This window comes from Myotis daubentonii, chromosome 8 (genome assembly GCF_963259705.1).
Source record: "Myotis daubentonii chromosome 8, mMyoDau2.1, whole genome shotgun sequence".
In the NCBI taxonomy this organism is placed as follows: domain Eukaryota; kingdom Metazoa; phylum Chordata; class Mammalia; order Chiroptera; family Vespertilionidae; genus Myotis; species Myotis daubentonii.
In genome coordinates, this window is record NC_081847.1 from 13,454,542 (window position 1) to 13,474,050 (window position 19,509).

Genomic DNA, 19,509 nt, shown 5'->3' on the forward strand with positions numbered 1-19,509 from the left:
GGGGCCTTCCCAGTCACGTCTCTGCCCCTCCTACTAGTCTCATCCTTGTTTCTTCTTCGTATCTTGAGGGGACTTTTATTCATCTAGTCTTCAGGTGGTGGTTCTATAATTTAGTTGTAATTTGGATGTGGTTGTGGGAGAAGGTGGGCACAGTGTTTACCTTCTTCATCCTTCTGACTGCAGGTCCTCCTTGGAAAGGTTTTGGAGCCTCACTGGCCAGGGTGCTCAGCAGGCACCATCTCAGGGACTTCTTCCATCGTTCCATCCTGAAATCTGTAGTCTCAACAAAGGATGCTCTCTGTGTAAGGTTGGTTCCAGCTTAACTCTGGACTTGAGGTATGGGGCTCCTAGGACTCTAAGGTTGCTCTGCCTACGAGTGCCAGGACCTGGACTCCCTTCTTCCCCTAAAAACCCACTTGGAGACAGGTCAGGATGTCTTCTCAGCTGATGTTTACTGCATAACCCAGGCTCCTCAGTACAGCAATCGCCCTCCTCTCCAGATGCACAGGGCTGACTCTTAGCTGCGAGAAGATGGACATGTTCTCCCGGTCCAAGGTAAGTAAGCCTCCTCTCGTGTTCCCCTCCCCAATAGGTCTCCTGGGGTCAAAGAAACTTTGGCCTTGACCTGGCTATTGGGGCTTTTTTCACATGACAGTGCCTCCCCATTACCAAGTTTCTCTCTCACATCATCCAGTTTATAAGGGAGGAAAGCCAGAAACAGGTAAATGATTTCATGTAGTTCATCGCTGCTTTCCCCCACCACACATATCATACAGCAACGCCAAAGAAGAGTATTAATGTTCCTTTGTAAAAAGACAAGTATTCTGAGTGAATTACTTAGAAATAAGGATTTTTATGGAGTCCGAGAGGAAAAAAGAAGAATTTAAAGAAATTCATTATAAAAGTATCAGAGAGCACCAAAAACCTTTCCTTAGATACATTAAGTTTAGGGCTTTTTAAAATTGCTGATTACAGGTTTAAAACTATAAAATGTGCACTTTTTGGCAAGTCACCCAAGTGATTACTTACATTGCCAAATAAAAGCTGAAGGAAACAAACAAAAATACAAAGGACAAGAAAAACACCAATTGGCATCAACCTCAAAACGAAAGGATTTAGTAAGAGAAAAGGAAGTTTCCACAGTCAGTGTCTGTCAAAATTCTAAAGTTATCCTAACAGTGCAAATGCTCAAATCAGTGTCTTATACTGAACTATTAACGCTTGGCCCTTGAAGCTGCAAACGGGACAGACAAGCCATCCACTTAGATTATTTATTATAACACAAACCACCTAATATGCTCAGGGTTGAGTAAAACAACATTTAATATTTTTTACAAGATGGAATTTGTGACAAGGAAAACTTGCTTTGCTTTTATGCAGTTGTGCTCAGAAGTCTCCCAGCTTTCCCCATAAATTATCCTGGGCTTTATTAGCCAAAATCATAGTTCAAAGCAGGGTCACACTGGCTGCCTGAAGGTACCCTTGGAGATACTGGAGGGCTTCTGCATTGAGGCTGGTGCTCACCATTGATGGAACCTACAAGAACCAAGAAACACACAAACCAGCTATTAGAGATCCTACCAACACAAACCCATCTCTACAAGAGAGCTGCCACAGCTCTGGGAAGAGCAGTCCGCATGACTATTGAGGGAATTCATTCCCAAGTAACAATTACTTTTATGCCTTAAAATATGAAATGGGTCTAAAAAGGGGAATTACTACTATTGTTCACTGTGGTATAGGCAATGTAATGATGTTTTAAAAAGAAAGTCTTACGAATTAGTGACGCATAATGAAATACATATGGGTGAAATGACATGCTGCCGGATGAAAAAATATAAACATATCTTAAGACTGTAAAAGGCGCCTTAGCTGGTTTGGCTCAGTGGATAGAGCGTCAGCCTGTGGACTGAAGCGTCACAGGTTTGATTCCAGCCAAGGGCACATGCCCAGGTTGCGGGCTCGATCCGCAGTAGAGGGTGTGCAGGAGGCAGCCAATCAATGGTTCTCTCTTATCATTGATGTATCTATCTCTCTCTCCCTCTCCCTTCCTCTCTGAAATCAATAAAGAAAAAAGACTGTAAAAGGCAATGGCTAATGTAACAGTATAGGCTTGCTCTATATTCCATTATTTAATTTCTGAGTATGCATATAAAATCAATTACTCAATCTGGGAAATAAATATTCTTATTTTAGAAACACTGATTAGTTCCCTCCTGGTACACACCCCAACCTTTGATCAAATAAATGCGCAACGTGGGGATGTGCCCTGAAACCCTAGCCCTTTTGGTGCACTCCAACCGAGTCACAGCAGAGTGGAAATAAATTTCTAGTCAAAGGGCTTTATCCCTGAGATTTGCCCCGACAATGATTTGCTTAAAATATTTTTGTAGCCCATAATTTTTAAAATAAGTCTTGACTATAGATAAATGAGATGTTTGCTTATGCTGGCCAATGATAACAGGCACCAGAACAACTATTATCCTCTTACCTTCCCATAAAGGTGTCCTATTGATCACAGCATCCTTTGATAACAAAGATACTTACCCTTCCTGGACAGGCAGTAGACAATTTGTGAAGTGACTGTGCCAGGTGAATCTTGGGGTTGGTCACCATTTGACCTACGGGATCATGCTCTTTTTTCCCAGCAAATGCCAACTGTGAGAAGGCAGTCTGGTATCCTGGTGTATCTTCTATGTCAATAAAATGTTCTTCATCAGGAATGGAATCATCCTCAGGTAACTCAAAAAGGCCAATCAGAGACTGCAATAAAGGAGTCCTGGATTGAAGAAAACAAGACAAAAGATTAATACACAGCAATTCCTTAGAAACACAAATTACAGACTCAGTCTCAAGAATAGCAAGGGACCAATGAAATAAAGATGGACATCAGTGCTTTGGCCTATCCAGAAACCATTTTTCAATTCTTTAGTCAGAGCACCCCAATTTCTCCTCTGAAAACTATTCCATCCCCAGAGATCTCAAGCGAGCTGTGTGACCCAGGCCTCGTTAGTGAGAAGGCTGTGTGACTCAAGCCAAATGAAGGAGATTCAATGCTAGAAGGTGGAAGGATTAAGCCTCATGTTGTCACGTATGAAACGACTAGCTGGCTAAGTGAAACCATAAAAGAAGAGGCAAGAGGTCAAGTAAAGTTAGGTCTGTTGGACATTGAGCACACACATGTAAGACCTTCCCTAAACCTATTCAGTTTCTCTTAAGACTGAGGCCAGTTTACTTGGGCACCTATCAAAATAGTGTTAGAGATTATTGAGAACAGGAACTTTTACCAGACTCTCAAGAGGTCTATGAATTTTTCCCCTCACCCAACAAAATGTTAAGAATCAGGAAATAAGATCTTCTTAGGCCCAGAAGGATCCACACAAGTCATGTCTTGGACCTGATGGTTGCTAGTGGAGAAACTAAAATCAGAACCAAATTCTCTTGGCCCTCAAGAAAGTACGCTTGGCTGATTTTGCAGTCATAGGAAAGGAAGCTATAATTTCCAAGAACTTTAGAATGAAGTACTTGCCACAGTTTGGTATACTCAGTGTCCATCATTGGGGGACATTCTGTTAGTAATTTGGTTATGCCAACCGCACAAATTTTTTTCTCTACATTTCCAGATACTTTCTGAATTTCAGGAATAATAATTTTTTCCAAAACCATTCCAAACATTCTGTTAAAACAAAATAAGCCCAGTCAATATTAAGTTAGATGACTATAATTATCAGTTAAACAGGTGTTATTAAACTCAGTGACTCCTTATATTAAAAATTTCAAAATAACAAGATTGCATTGAATGGTAGAGCCTTAGAGATGACAAAACACCAAACCTGCCCTGTGGCCAGCTGCCACCATCTTTTGTGAAGACAAAAGCCTATTCTCAATCTTCACAGTCATTGTTGGTTTTATATGTTTTTATTTTTAAAGTACTCAAGAAATCTTATAAAACTAGAAATTATAAAAAAGAATCGCCCATCCATCACCCAGCAATAACTAGTTTTAACATTTTAGGTTTATAAACTTCCCAATTTTCTATGCCTACATATCTACAACTATGTAGATGTTAATGGCTGTACTAAAAAATTATTTTGGCCATCATTCCATGTTGTTACAAACATCTTAGAACTTTCCCATGATGCAAATGTCTCAGATTATACATTAATGAATCCTTTGAAATGGAAATAGTGGGTATCAAAGAGTATAGACATTTTAATGCTCTACAGAAAGGGTGCATGTTTGCTTTCTAGAAAGATCATGCCAATTTAAGCACCCACTAGCAGTGCATGAACTGCTGACTTCCTCACAAGCCTTTATTACCAGAACGTGTATTTTCTGGTCCTACTCTTTAGGTTAATTCATTTTTTACATTTTATTCAATTTTGAATTATTTTGATACCCTCACAGATACAGCGATCTAAAGTGAGTTTTTTTCCCCTATCCTCTATCAATTTCTTTACATCCTTCTTTCCCTACTAAATGGGGAATGTTACCCAACATTCTTTGCATATACATGAAAGCAGTCTTACTGATCCAAACTTTTCTTTTGAAAAATCATGCTGTTAAAGGCTCCTAAAGACAAACACTGGCTTTGGAGAATGCTAGAGTAGGGAATAACTTTGAGAATTAGGGAAATGTTTACAGGATGTTCTTCTTTATGACCTAACATACCCCAGGAATATTTGAAAACCACACAGATAGAATCACTGCACCAAGAACTATGAAATTATCTATAAAACAGATATTGGCTTATTCTTTTAAAAATAAAATACAGCCCTGGCCAGTTGGTTAGAGAATGGTCCTGAGATGCCAAGGTTGTAGCTTTAATCCTCAGGCAGGGCACATACAAGAATCGACCAATGAATACATGAATAAGTGGAACAAACTGATGTTTCTCTCACTAAAATATAATAATAAAAACAAACTTACTTTGGTTGTATTCCATCAAATATTTCTTGTAGTGCCAGCGCCCCATATTTTATGCAATACAAATTAATGAAGACTAAGAAACCTGTTGAAAGGAGATGCAAATTTATCAATACATAGGACTCACTGCCCTAAATAAGTGATTTAGTAGTTTACCAGATATAGTTATCATCATTTTAAAAAAAAACCAATGACTAACTTTAGCATCAATACTTCCCTTTTAATACAATTTAACATATAGATTTTCTGCCTTTATAGTGCAAGCAAAAAAAATCTACATGTAGTTTATGATTTATATTTTTTATCATTTCTATTTAAAATATTTTGATATTTAAGTTTATAAACTAACCTTTGGAATGCAATATATTTTAAAATGATTTAGTGTTTGAGAAATGCAAACATCTTAAAGTATTTTACATGTAACATTTATAACTGATAAAAACGTTTGTATGTAACCATAACATCTAAGAGTTTTAAGCTACTTTCCTTCATTATTTCTGCAGGAACACTGAAATTATTTTACTTACTCTTGATAAACTTTGTTGTTTTGGAATTTTGAAGTCTCTGGAATAATAGAATGAAGATTTGCTTCCTGTATTGGTCAACTGACTCACTAAAGAAATGAGTAAAAGCAACAATGTAAAATCAGCATTTTTCGGAGTTCCTAACAGAACCCCTGTCTAATGTACGAGATTGTATTTCATACTCACGGAGGCATGTGCTCTATGATACTATTTAGAAGATAAAAACCTTGGTGGTCATTGGCTTTGGATGCAATGAGCTTCTGGAAAACACCTAACAACCCAGGCTACAACAAAACAGATCAAATAACAGTTAAAGTGGCAAGGCTTAATTATTCTAAAAGTTAAGCAGGTGATATATCTTGGAAAAGAGAGCACACTGTAATAATCTAATCTGCATTTTCACTTTAGTTCTTATGTCTGAGGTGTAGAAAAATAATCCCACTTCAACAAGCCCTTAGTTTTACATTCTTAAATTAACCTTAACCTATATGACTGTTATCTTTTTATTTTCCACCATGGCAATAACTAAAGGATACCTAATGCTAATAAAATATACATTAATATTTCCTAATTACTTCCCTTTTTACTAAATTTAAGAATTTTTAAAAATCTGCCATCTCTAGTTTCTCTCAGCTACCTTAGAAAATTACATTTACATCAAAATAAATCTGACTCACTATTTTGTCAGCTGCAGCACTTGCTATTGTATTTGAACCGCGTTCTAGGAATGCTTGGAGAAGCCTCACTAGAGCAGGGATATTTCCTGTTCTTTCCCAAAGCACTGGCTGAAGGAGATGAGGAAATAAGGCCATATAGGAAGACGGAATATCATTTTTGTGTGTTTCCAGAAGCAAAGACATCACTTGAAAGACATATGGAATAAACTCTGTTGAGGAAAATAACAGCTGTCAGCTTTATAATCAATGGCTCTGTCACAAAAGGTTCATATTGTTAGGAACACTGTGTTTATAACCCCTTGAATAATTGTATTCAGTTAAGAAGAAAACAACTCCCTTTAACTTACCTTGTACATCATTCTGTAAAATTTCAGTAAACACCAGAAACAAAGCCTCTTCAAAATTTACAACAGCAGCAGGGTTGGCTTTGCACGTTATTCTTATGGATAAACATATTGCTTCAAACATATAGTGATTAAAGTGAGGTTTGCTTGGGTTCTGAAATTTTTAAAAAAGGCTTATTATTCTAATAATCCAAGTGTCTATATTAAATGTCATTTAGAAGAAAACACACCTAATTGTCTAAAACACATTACAAGAGATGCAATCTTTTTAAAAGTCAGTACAGTATTAAGAGAAAGTACCAAATACACTAAAAAGCCTGCATATATGTTAAAATTTTACTCACTATAAAATTCAGAAAACAAAACAATACTTGCTAATATGTTTGTATTATTTTTTTTAAATACTATTACTAAAAAGTACTTCAGAGTCACAGGGAGGTAACAACACAAGCCTCAGTTGCCTGTGCTGTAAGGAACTTATCTGCAACTCATGCTTTTCCATCGCCCTAAGTAGTGGCAGAAGAAATGAGCAGGGACATGTAAGTCCTGGCTCTGCCAATAGCTTTGTGTGGGACCTTAGACAAACTTTAACCTCCACAGGCTTTGATGTCTGTATCTACAGTGATAATCCTTCATATCAGCAGTTTTCTTGGAAGGCTACTACATAAAGCTGGTGACCTCAGAAGATGTGTGAGGAGGGGAGCAGGGGGATGCAAAGGATGTGACTCTGCTTCTCTTCTCGAAATTCCCCAAGGCCCAAAGTAGTCCAAAACCCTTACCCAGACCTCAGTGAAAAAATTATCACTGTTCTCCAAAATCCCTCTAATACTTCCCATAAATTTATCTCCTTCCCATATACTTACTAGGAAAAAGAATGAATCAAATATCTGTAAAATTTCTGATCAGAGGAGGAGTTAATAGACTCTTGTGTGTCTACCTGGTACAAAGCTTTCCTAAGATTTCAGATTATCAATACTTTCTCAATTTTCTTTAACATGTTACTTTTTAAATGAGAATAAAAACGTTCTAGCCCTGACCAGTTTGGCTCAGTGGACAGAGCGTCGGCCTGCGGACTAAAAGGTCCCAGGTTCGATTCCGGTGAAGGGCATGTCTTGGTTGCGGGCCCATCCCCAGTGGGAATGTGCAGGAGGCAGCTGACAGATGTTTCTCTCTCATCGATGTTTCCAACTCTCTATCCCTCTCCCTTCCTCTCTGTGAAAAATCAATAAAATATATTAAAAAAAACAACAACAAAAAGTTCTAAAGTTTTTGAGACTATGTAAAGGGGAGTGCAATCTAATGTCACCCCACACTTTTAGAAATGCACATTAACTGTTGGGTCAAGAAGAATTCAAAGACCTTTTCCTTAAGTGTGACCTATTGCCAGGGAATCCTGATGCTTAAACAGTTTATAGCATGAGTTTTTAAAAACAGGCTGTACTTTCAGAAGTGTTTCTGTTACCTTACTAACAGCTAATAGCTTCTGGGTAAGCTGAGTGATGAGAGTAGGGATATAAGGGATTATGGCTTCTTGTAGGAGGGAAAAACTTCTCATGATAGCTGTAAAATATAAAAACAGCAAAAACAAATAGTTAAACTTCAGAACAAAATAGTGGTTGGGGAATTCATCATCTGACATTTTAAGACCCTTAGACAACCTCCAGATAGCTCTATATTTAAAATCTAAATTTCCTTTTTAAAATTAGGCCAGGGACTGACAACAATAGTTAGCTGGGAAATATTGAGTATTTCCAGAGGGCATAAGGCTTAAAGAATTTTAAAAGGGACAATAAAAAAATAATGAAGTGACTAAAGATACAAAGAGGAGGATGAAGTAGTATTAGTATTCCAAGTTTCTTTCATTTAGAAATTAGTGGCAGAAAGCATTCAGTCCTGGCCTATTGGAAACATGATTGCACCTGTTCATCCCCCCTAAAAGAGAGATTAGGAGCATAAGAAAAATCTGAATATACATATGAAGCTATGGAGGGTCCATATTGCAAATATATTGCTCATTAAGATGCCTAAAAACAATTGTCATGGGAGATAAACACATTAAGCTAAAAAATGTATGATAGCCAATTTTGCACAAACAGAATAGATATTCCCTAAGTAGAGCACCTACTATATGCCAGACACATAGGATAGAAAGTTATACTCCCTTTGCCTCCTAAACTTTGCAATGCTATTTCCTCTACCCGAGCCAAAGCCTCACTCTCCGACTAGCTAACTGCTACCGATCCCTCACCTCAGCTTAGACCCACTTCCTAGAGAAAGCCTGTCCCTGAGTTAGGTTACTAGGGTTAGAGGAAGGATCAGTGTCGCTCCTCTGGGCTGACAAACCTCTCATTCACTCAGAACACAGTACTTCCTGGGTGCTCTTGCATATGCGAAGAACACAGCAACAAAGGCCAGCAGTCATTACCTATCACTGTTGGGGGAAGTCCAGTGCTGAAAACACATACATATAAATACATGTACAAATGTGTACACACCCCAGGGGTCCTGACCCAGGACAAGCATCAGTTTCTTTGAAAAGCATTTCCTACGAATCTGACTCTGCTAGTCTCTTGGAATTCGGCACTAAATAAGACAATGCCTGCCCCTGAAGTCAGAGCTGTCAGCAAGACACTCTCCTAATGGACAACCTGGCAGGTGGTTACAGCTGCCTGTATCCTTGGCAGTATGTCTATGAGGGCATTACTGTGTGGGGTCCACTAAATGCAGCCAGGTGTCACACCAAGACCCAGCATACACAGCGTGCCATCACTGAATGTTGTTTGATCTAACCTTTGCCCTCAAGAAATTCAATCTAGCCCTGGCCCGTTTGGCTGAGGATAGATTGTCGGCCTGTGGACTGACGGGTCCCAGGTTTGATTCCAACCAAGGGCACACGCCCAGGTTGCGGGCTCAGTCCCCACTAGGGGGCATGCAGGAGGCTGCCAATCAATGATTCTCATCATTGATGTTTCTATCTCTCCCTTTCCCTCTCTGAAATCAATATATATATATATAAAAGCAATCTAGGGAAGGAACAATAGGAGTTTGCTACTTTTTCTTGAATAAGAATTCTCTATCAAATTAAGGTATAACTTTTTCCTGAAATCACTGTTAACAGTAAACAAAACAATATTCTTTATTTCCAAATACCTAAACCTAGCTAATTCTTGGCTAACAGTATACAACTCACTATTTACCCTTATAATCAAATTAGATACTTATAGTCTATACACCAGGGAAACGGCCTACCTTTCATAATATATTCATTTTCTGAAGAGCCAGGAAGTGTGAGAGCTTTGAAAAGGTTTGTTAGCAGAATCTCAACAAACGGTGCGATTTCTGCAGCTGTAAAGCTATAGATGAAAAAACAGCTTTCAGTCACTACCAACTCTTGATCTTGTCGCTATGGATTACCCTTGGCAACTATTAAATCACACTTCTTGGCATAAAAGTGTGCCATCTCCCACCATCGACAATCGGCAGACAGCTTAGGAAAATAATTTTTTGTATGTGCTCATGTTAAATTCCTAAGGCACATCTGATACCAATCAGTTAAACAAGCCAAAACCCGAGCAAACCCAACATCATCATCTGAAGCTGTTAAGGTCATCCCTGGTTCATATCACCATCAAGGACAGGACTCAGACCCTCAGGGAACTGTCACTTATTCTTCTTGGAGGTGGAGCAGATTCAGAACTGTTTTCTGCATAAATTCCAGTCCTGAAGAGATACTGGCTTGACTCAACAAAATAATCTCCTTTCAACCCTTGGTTTCTAAGAATAGCTGCATTTCAAGTTCTTGATGAAGAAAACCTAAAATTGTTTTCCATCTCTTACCCAAAGCTCAGTTTAAGAAATAACACTGTTAAAGAATGGCCTGAAAGACATGCTGTTGTACATTTTATCCTTGGATCGGGCCAGAAAAGCTACCATCTTGGACCATAGAAAATTCTTTTCACTCAGCTGTGTCATATTTCAGCACTGCATAAAAACAGCCAGCTGAAAATAACTATACTGCATGATGCTGCTCAGAACACAATTACTACACATACTCCCTCCATGAAGGCCCACTTCTGAGATGCCTTCTGAGTAACTGTTTAATCTCATGGACATTGTGGAAATTTTAACTCATCAAGTTCCCCCTCTTTCACTTGGTTGCTAGGAGACCACACATAAAATTCAAGAGTTTCTTTAACTACTGTATAGGATCCTGACACACATTTCTGTTCATTAAATGCACCCCAGTTACTTTCCTTTGCTGCAACTTCCTCTACTCAACTTGATTATCATAATTTATCTATTCTGGCATTCTGCCTCAGATCCTTCCGGATTGACAGTATAAATGAGTAAACAGTACACATTTAGTTTTCTGATTCTTAGTGAAATTTTGAATTCATTGAGATATCTCTGACCCACCCCACCCCAAGCTGAAGAAATGTAAATTGCTTAGAACTCAGTACTTACAGAGTGGCGTGGTTAGGCCCCTTCATAGTGAACAGCCTCTCGAGAGCATGTGCTGCGTAAGTATGAACAACAATACTTTCAGCTTGAAGATAATTAATCAAGAGAGGAACAGAGACCAAAAGCTGTTCTTTTGGTACCTGAAAAATAAAATAATATGCATGCTCTAACTCAACAAACTTTAAGTAAAAAACAACTGGAAGAAAAGGACTTGCTGAATCTAGAAATGTTCTTTCAACTGTTACAATGGGAAATATGATGGAGAAACCAAAACGTCTATCACAACACAATGGTTCAATTCACATTCTCTTTTCCAATTCTCTTTCTCTGAGCATAAAAACTATGATAAGGGTAAAATCTTGCATACCATAAAATAGTATCATGGAGAAACAGACTAAGATTTCATTAATCTTAAGAAATATACTTTTCCCCTTGTAGCCATTTCTTGGAAAAGTCATTCAAGCTTTGTGCCTTATTTTCTCTTCAAGAAAGGGGGTAGGGCAACAAAAATAAGAATACTAATCTTCATTAAAAGCATCTAAAATTTACATTATTCATTCACTAGCCTCTAAAACAGAAGAGCTTCATAAGGTTGCGTGTAACCTTGGTGAATACTTGCCAAAGACACAAAAAAATTACGAATGAGGAAATTAAAGAATCATTCACAGGAAATAAACTATGGCATATTCTTACAATGGAATACTACAGAGCTATTAAAAATAAACTCTAACACCTCTAATAAATGAATAACTCTCTAAAAAAATTTTAAGCACACAAAAACAAGATGTGTGGGCCAATACCGATATTAGTTATAATTAAAAATTTCAAACCTATAGGGACCTATAGAATTTTTATGGAAACAAATATGTAGTATACAACCATAAACAAACACTTATAATAATGGGCATAAAACACATTGAATTCGTTATAGCAATTATCTCGGGGAGAAGGAGAATACAAATCAGATGTATATCTACATTAAGTAATTATGGCAGGGAGTTAAGATTTGTGGTGGTTATGCATCATTATATAGGCTGAGGCAAAAGCAGGTTTACAATTGTGAGTACACAAAACAAGAGTTTACTATTGTATTATTATTTATTAATTTAAAATAGAACAGCTTCACAAGGTTGCATGTAACCTTATTTTCCATACGAATAACTATAAACCTACCTTTACCTCACCCTGTTGTTTTCTATTCTTGCTTGCGTATTTAAAATTTGCAAGATGGCCGCACTATAATTTAGCAGAGGTGTAGGAGAATAAGATAACTTTTCATGCTTTATTTTTATCTCACTAAAATTAAAGTGACGTAAAGTACTAAGAATCAGAAGGATCATATAACTCAACAGCAAAAAACCCCCCCACAAAACAATCCAATTAGGAAATGCGCAGCCCTGCCCAGTGTAGTTCAGTTTGTTGGAGGGTCGATCCATGCACCAAAAAGTTGGTTCAATTCCTGGTCAGGGCACATGCCCAGTTTTCAGGTTTGGCTCTGGTTGAGGTGCCTATGGGAGGCAACCAACCAATGTTTCTTTCTCTCTCCCTCTAAAATCAATAGAAACATATCATCAGGTGAGGATTAAAATAAAAACCCACACACAAAAAAACACCCCACAGTGAGCTATCCGTCACCTGACACCTGCTAGAAGAGCTATTATCAAAGCCAAAGAATAACAAGTGTTGTTCAAGGGTCAACTGTTCATACAAACATGGAATCAATATGCTATACTAGTATACCTAAAACTTATGTTTATAAGATATATTTTTATCAATTATATTTCAATTAAAAAAGAGAGGGGTGAGGAACTGAGAACCACTGAGGGGACAGTGGGTTATTGGAGTCTTCCCCTCCTGGGGTTGTCAGCTCACTGACAGGCATGACTGGTGGAATTTCTTTTATTGTTTCCTTCCTCTGATGCAAAATGCTACTGATGGGCTAGAGCAGGGGTGGGCAAACTTTTTGACTAGGGGGCCACAATGGGTTCTTAAACTGGACCGGAGGGCCGGAACAAAAGCATGGATGGAGTGTTTGTGTGAACTAATATAAATTCAAAGTAAACATCATTACATAAAAGGGTACGGTCTTTTTTTTTTTTTTTAGTTTGATTCATTTCAAACGGGCCGGAGGGCCGTAGTTTGCCCACAGCTGGGCTAGAGCCTGGGCATGACAGCAAAATGGAGAATGATAAAATTTTATAAAGGGGATTTATGGTTATAAAATTAAATACTTCAGTATCCACAAACTCTTATTCAGAGTCCAAACTATATGGAAAATATATAAATCAAACAATGAAAAATGTTAAGAGTGTTTTTTTGTTGTTGACTTTGAACATGTACAAGGAGCTATTGTGGTGAAATTTAACAAGGGTTGTGACCAAAAGACTGAGTCAATGACTTGAGGGGGTGGGCCAGAGTCTCTGTGTTCTCGTTGGACTTTTAACGTTTATTGGTCCAGTAGAATAAAGAAAAATGATCATATCTAAGAATATATAAAATTAGATCAATGTTTTGTCAGTTATGATAAAAGCACCCTGCACTTCAGAGTTGCTTGAAATAATTTTTGTTAAAAAAAATAAGAAGAAAACTACATGTTTTCTAAAAATTAAGAACAACAATCAGAAATATGGGCAAAGTACGACTGAATAATTCACAAAAAATACATTACAATGGCCCATTAAATGAAAAGGTATGCAATCAAATTCAAACTGAGAAATGCATTATTAAAACTGCAATAAGATACCATTTCATATCTATGACACTGGCAAAATTCCAACATACTCTACTGGGAAAATCAGCACTCATTCATTTTATAAAGAAATGCAACATGATACCTCAAACCCTATAGAGGCAAATTTGGCAAGATCTAACAAAATTACATGTGTGTTTACCCTCTAATCTAGCAATCCTACTTCCAGGAATCTATCACAAAGTTACAAAGGCAAAAGCACTAAGTGACATATACACAAGACTATTAAAAGTATTATTTTTGCCGAAACCGGTTTGGCTCAGTGGATAGAGCGTCGGCCTGTGGACTGAAAGGTCCCAGGTTCGATTCCGGTCAAGGGCATGTACCTGGGTTGCGGGCATATCCCCAGTAGGAGATGTGCAGGAGGCAGCTGATCGATGTTTCTCTCTCATCGATGTTTCTAACTCTCTATCTCTCTCCCTTCCTCTCTGTAAAAAATCAATAAAATATATTAAAGTATTATTTAAAACCTATCCTCCTCAGACTACTACAAAAAATTCAAGAGGAAGGAACACTTCCAAGCTCATTCTATGAAGCCAGCATCACGTAATACCAAAACCAGGTAAAGACAACACATTGAAAGATAATCACAGGACAATATCCCTCATGAACACAGATGCCAAAATCCTCAACAAAATCTTGGCAAATCGGATCCAGCAGTACATTAGAAAGATCATACACCACGACCAAATAGGATTTATCCCAGGGAAGCAAGGATGGTACAATATCCGGAAATCAATAAACGTGATACATCACATAAACAAATTGAAAGAAAAAAACCACATAGTCATGCCATATATGACAAACACACAGCCAACATCATACTCAATGGACAAAAACTAACACCATTTCCCCTAAGAACAGGAACAAGACAGGGATGCCCCCTCTCACCACTCCTGTGCAACATAGTACTGGAAGTGTTAGCCATTGCAATTAGATAAGAAGAAGAAATAAAAGGCATCAAAATTGGAAAAGAAGAAGTAAAACTGTCCTTATTTGCAGGCGACATGATATTATACATACAAAACCCTAGAGACTCCATCAAAAAGCTACTAGACTTAATACATGAATTTGGCAATGTAGCAGGATACAAAATTAACCCCAAGAAATCTAAGGCATTTCTATACACCAATAGTGAACTTGCAGAGAGAGAGACAAAAAAAACAATCCCATTTACCATCACACCAAAAAAATTAAGCTACCTAGGAATAAACTTAACAAAAGAGGTAAAAGACCTGTACTCAGAAAACTACAGGACGTTGAAAAAAGAGATAGAGGAAGACATAAACAGATGGAAGAACATACCGTGTTCATGGATTGGTAGAATCAACATCATTAAAATGTCCATACTACCCAAAGCAATCTATAAATTCAACGCACTTCCCATTAAAATACCAACGGCATATTTCACAGATCTAGAACGAACTCTCCAAAAATTCATCTGGAATAAAAAAAGACCCCGAATAGCTGCAGCAATCCTGAGAAAGAACAAAGTAGGTGGGATCTCAATACCAGATATCAAGCTGTATTACAAAGCCACTGTTCTCAAAACTGCCTGGTACTGGCACAAGAACACACATATAGATCAATGGAATAGAATAGAGAGCCCAGAAATCAGCCCCAACCAATAAGCTCAATTAATATTTGACAAAGGAGGCAAGAACATACAATGGAGCCAAGATAATCTCTTCAACAAATGGTGTTGGGAAAATTGGACAGATATATGCAAGAAAATGAAACTAGACCACCAACTTACACCATACACAAAAATAAACTCAAAATGGATAAAGGACTCAAATGTACGACAGGAAACCACAAAAATACTAGAAGAATCCAAAGGCAACAAAATCTCAGACATATGCTGAAGCAATTTCTTCACTGATACAATTCCTAGGGCACCTGAAACTAAAGAGAAAATGAACAAATGGGACTACATCAAAATAAAAAGCTTCTGCACAGCAAAAGAATCCATCAACAAAACAACAAAAAAGCCCACTGCGTGGGAAAACATATTTGCCAATGTTATCACCGATAAGGGTTTAATCTCCAACATTTATAGGGAACTCATACAACTTAACAAAAGGAAGATAAACAATCCAATCAAAAAATGGGCAAAGGACCTAAATAGACACCTTTCAAAAGAGGACATTCAGAAAGCCAAGAGACATATGAAAACATGCTCAAAGTCACTAATCATCCGAGAGATGCAAATCAAAACAACAATGAGGTACCATCTCACACCTGTCAGACTGGCTATCATCAACAAATCAACAAATGACAAGTGCTGGAGAGGATGTGGAGAAAAAGGAACACCCGTGCACTGCTGGTGGGAATGCAGACTGGTGCAGCCACTATGGAAGACAGTATGGAGTTTCCTCAAAAAACTAAAAATGGAACTCCCATTTGACCCTGTGATCCCACTTCTAGGAATAGATCCCAAGAAACCAGAAACACCAATCAGAAAGGATATACGCACCCATATGTTCATAGCAGCACAATTTACCATAGCTAAGATCTGGAAACAGCCTAAGTGCCCATCAGTAGATGAATGGATTAGAAAACTGTGGTACATCTACACGATGGAATACTATGCTGCTGTAAAAAAGAAGGAACTCTTACCATTTGCAACGGCATGGATGGAACTGGAGAGCATTATGCGAAGTGAAATAAGCCAGTCAATGAAGGAAAAATACCACATGATCTCACTCATTCATGGATAATAAAGACCATTATAAATTTATGAACAAAAATAGATACAGAGGCAGAGCTGCCTCGAACAGACTGTCAAACTACAGCGGGAAGGCCGGGGAAGGTGGGCGGGCAGGAGGGGAGGGTAAGAGATCAACCGAAGGACTTGTATGCATGCATATAAGCATAACCAATGGACATAAGACACTGGGGGGGAGGGGAGGCAAGGGGATTGTCAAGGGCGGGGGGGAAAAAAGGAGACATATGTAATACCCTTTGTAATACTTTAAGCTATAAAACAATTAAAAAAAATAAAATGTTGCCAAGACCGGTTTGGCTCAGTGGATAGAGCGTCAGCCTGCGGACTGAAGGGTCCCGGGTTCAATTCCGGTCAAGGGCGTGTACCTTGGTTGCGGGCACATCCCCAGTGGGAGGTGTGCAAGAGGCAGCTGGTCGATGTTTCTCTCTCATCGAAGTTTCTGACTATCTCTCTCCCTTCCTCTCTGTAAAAAATCAATAAAAATATTTTTTTAAAAAAGTGGATTAAAATAAATAAATAAATAAAATAGCAAAAGGTAGGGAAAAAAAACAGAGTATTTATCCATTGGGCAACTGGATGAGTAAACCATGGGCAGACCACCCAATAGAAAACTACGGGTATTTAAAAAAAGAGATAGAGAGAGAAATCTATAGATACTATTATAGAATGACACCCAGGATTTTGTAACTGAAAAATGCAAGGTGGAAAAGGTTTACTCAGTATGCTCTTTTCTGATAAAGAAGAAATGTAAATATACATAGGATAAGTATTAGGTTATATTTTTTACAAATAAATAATGAGCCCTAGCAGGTTCTGCTCAGTGGTCAGAGCGCCAGCCCACAGACTGAAGGGTCGCCGATTTGATTCAGGTCAAGGACACGTACTTCTGTTGCAGGCTCAATCCCCAGCCCCGGTTGGTGTGCATGCAGGAGGCAATCAATTGGTGTGCCTTGCACATCTCTCTCTCTCTCTCCCCCCCTCCCTCCCTCCCTTCCACTCGCTTTAAAAATCAATGAGGTCAAAAAAAGCAAGATGGGTAAACACTGGAGATTGCTGCCTTGCACAACCACTTCAAAAATACAACTAAAAGATGGAACGGACATCATCCAGAACCACAGGAAGGCTGGCTGAGTGGAAATTCTACAACTAGAAGGAAAGAGAAAAGCACACTGAGACTCAGAGGAGGTACAGTGCGGAAAAATACAGAGGTAGAGAGGCGCATGACGAGACGGCTGGTGGCTGAGGACACGGTTGTCTTTTTCAATTGGGAGGGAGTCTCAAGCTCTGAGCTCCACTTCCGGGCAAGTCTCTGGGGACCCAGACTCATACGGGAGAAACTGGACTGCATGGCATCAGTTGGAACTCGAGGGCAGCTTTCTCTCCGAGGTGCTTGCGGCGATTGCCGGGACACTGAGAAGCAGGGACTGTAAGGGCAGGACTGAGAGCAGCCATAACTGCTTGCTCCGCCCTGTTGATCTTACCTAACAAACTGCAGCTGGCCCAAGGCCCCAGGGCAACTTGCATTGCGTCACAGCTGGCTCCTGCTGGGTAGCCTCAGGCAAAGGCTAAATTAGCACGTCCTTAGAGATCCAGGAGCCAGTGTGCCCGGTGGTCAGAGTGGGACTATCCAGACTGCAGCTCTTCAGATCCATAAAGGACACACTCGGGGGCAGACTCAGTGACCACCAAAGCCCCAGTGAAACAAGTCTTGCCCCGGAGGGGTGTCTCCAGCACAGAAGGTCTCCCACTGCAGACACAGCTGATTCTCACAGCCAATTGGCCTGGAGGTCAATCCCTCCCAGTATTACCTACAACAATCAAGGCTTAACTACAACAAGACTGTGCACAAAGCCCACAAGGGGGTGCATCAAGAGTGTCTACCTAAGGTACTTGGGGAGGCTGAGCGACTGGGCCCTATAGGACACCTAGTACAGAAAGCCACTCTATCGACACAGGGAAGCATAAAAAAAATGCGGAGACAAAGAAAAAGGACACAAATGACAGAAATGGAGGAAAGCAAACTACTGGATATAGAGTTCAAAACCACATTTTAAGGGTTTTCAATAATTTTCTAGAAACCGCTGATAAACTTAATAAGTCCCTCAAGAAATCTAAATGAGACCCTCGAGGTTGTGATAAAGGACCAACTAGAAATTAAGCATACACGGACTGAAATAAATAATTTTATACAGACTCCCAACAGCAGACCAGAGGAGCGCAAGAATCAAGTCAACGATTTGAAATGCGAAGAAGCAAAAAAACACCCAACCGGAAAAGCAAAATGAAAAAAGAATACGAAAATACGAAGATAGTGTAAGGAGCCTCTGGGACAGCTTCAAGCGTACCAACATCCGAATTATTGGGGTGTCAGAAGATGAGAGTGAGCAAGATATTGAAAACCTATTTGAAGAAATAATGACAGAAAACTTACCCTACCTGGTGAAAGAAAATCGACTTACAAGTCCAGGAAGCGCAGAGAACCCCAAACAAAAGGAATCCAAAGAGGACCACACCAAGACACATCATAATTAAAATGCCAAGAGCAAAAGACAAAGAGAGAATCTTAAAAGCAGCAAGAGAAAGAAACTCAGTTACCTATAAGGGAATACCCATACGACTGTCAGCTGATTTCTCAACAGAAACTTTGCAGGCCAGAAAGGAGCGGCAAGAAATATTCAAAGTGATGAATGCCAAGAACCTACAACCAAGATTACTTTATCCAGCAAAGCTATCATTCAGAATTGAAGGTCAGATAAAGAGCTTCACAGATAAGAAAAAGCTAAAGGAGTTCATCACCACCAAACCAGCATTATATGAAATGCTGAAAGGTATTCTTTAAGAAGAGGAAGAAGAAAAAGATACAAACTATGAACAACAAATACACATCTATCAACAAGTGAATCTAAAAATCAAGTGAATAAATAATCTGATGCACAGAATGAACTGGTGATTATAATGGAATCAGGGACATAGAAAGGGAATGGACTATTTGGGGGGAAAAGGGGTATGAGGGATGCGGGAGGGGACTGAACAAAAATTGTGCACCTATGGATGAGGACGGGGGGGGGGGGGGGGTTGAGGGCGGAGGGTTGGGTGGGAA

General features: G+C 38.9%; 1 protein-coding gene across 1 annotated transcript in view; it reads right to left on the reverse strand.

Moving 5' to 3' along the window:
* Nucleotides 1-1,305: 1,305 nt before the first annotated feature.
* Nucleotides 1,306-19,509, reverse strand: part of CSE1L (chromosome segregation 1 like) — a 58,368-nt gene continuing 40,164 nt past the window's right edge. Inside the window, exons 15-25 of the mRNA XM_059705351.1 lie at nt 10,936-11,072; nt 9,721-9,824; nt 7,934-8,031; nt 6,475-6,625; nt 6,128-6,336; nt 5,637-5,734; nt 5,454-5,539; nt 4,930-5,011; nt 3,530-3,676; nt 2,548-2,779; nt 1,306-1,536 (exon numbers count right to left, since the gene is read on the reverse strand). Coding sequence (XP_059561334.1) covers nt 1,447-1,536; nt 2,548-2,779; nt 3,530-3,676; nt 4,930-5,011; nt 5,454-5,539; nt 5,637-5,734; nt 6,128-6,336; nt 6,475-6,625; nt 7,934-8,031; nt 9,721-9,824; nt 10,936-11,072 — 1,434 coding nt within the window. The 3' untranslated portion in view covers nt 1,306-1,446. The remainder of the gene's footprint in view (nt 1,537-2,547; nt 2,780-3,529; nt 3,677-4,929; nt 5,012-5,453; nt 5,540-5,636; nt 5,735-6,127; nt 6,337-6,474; nt 6,626-7,933; nt 8,032-9,720; nt 9,825-10,935; nt 11,073-19,509) is intronic.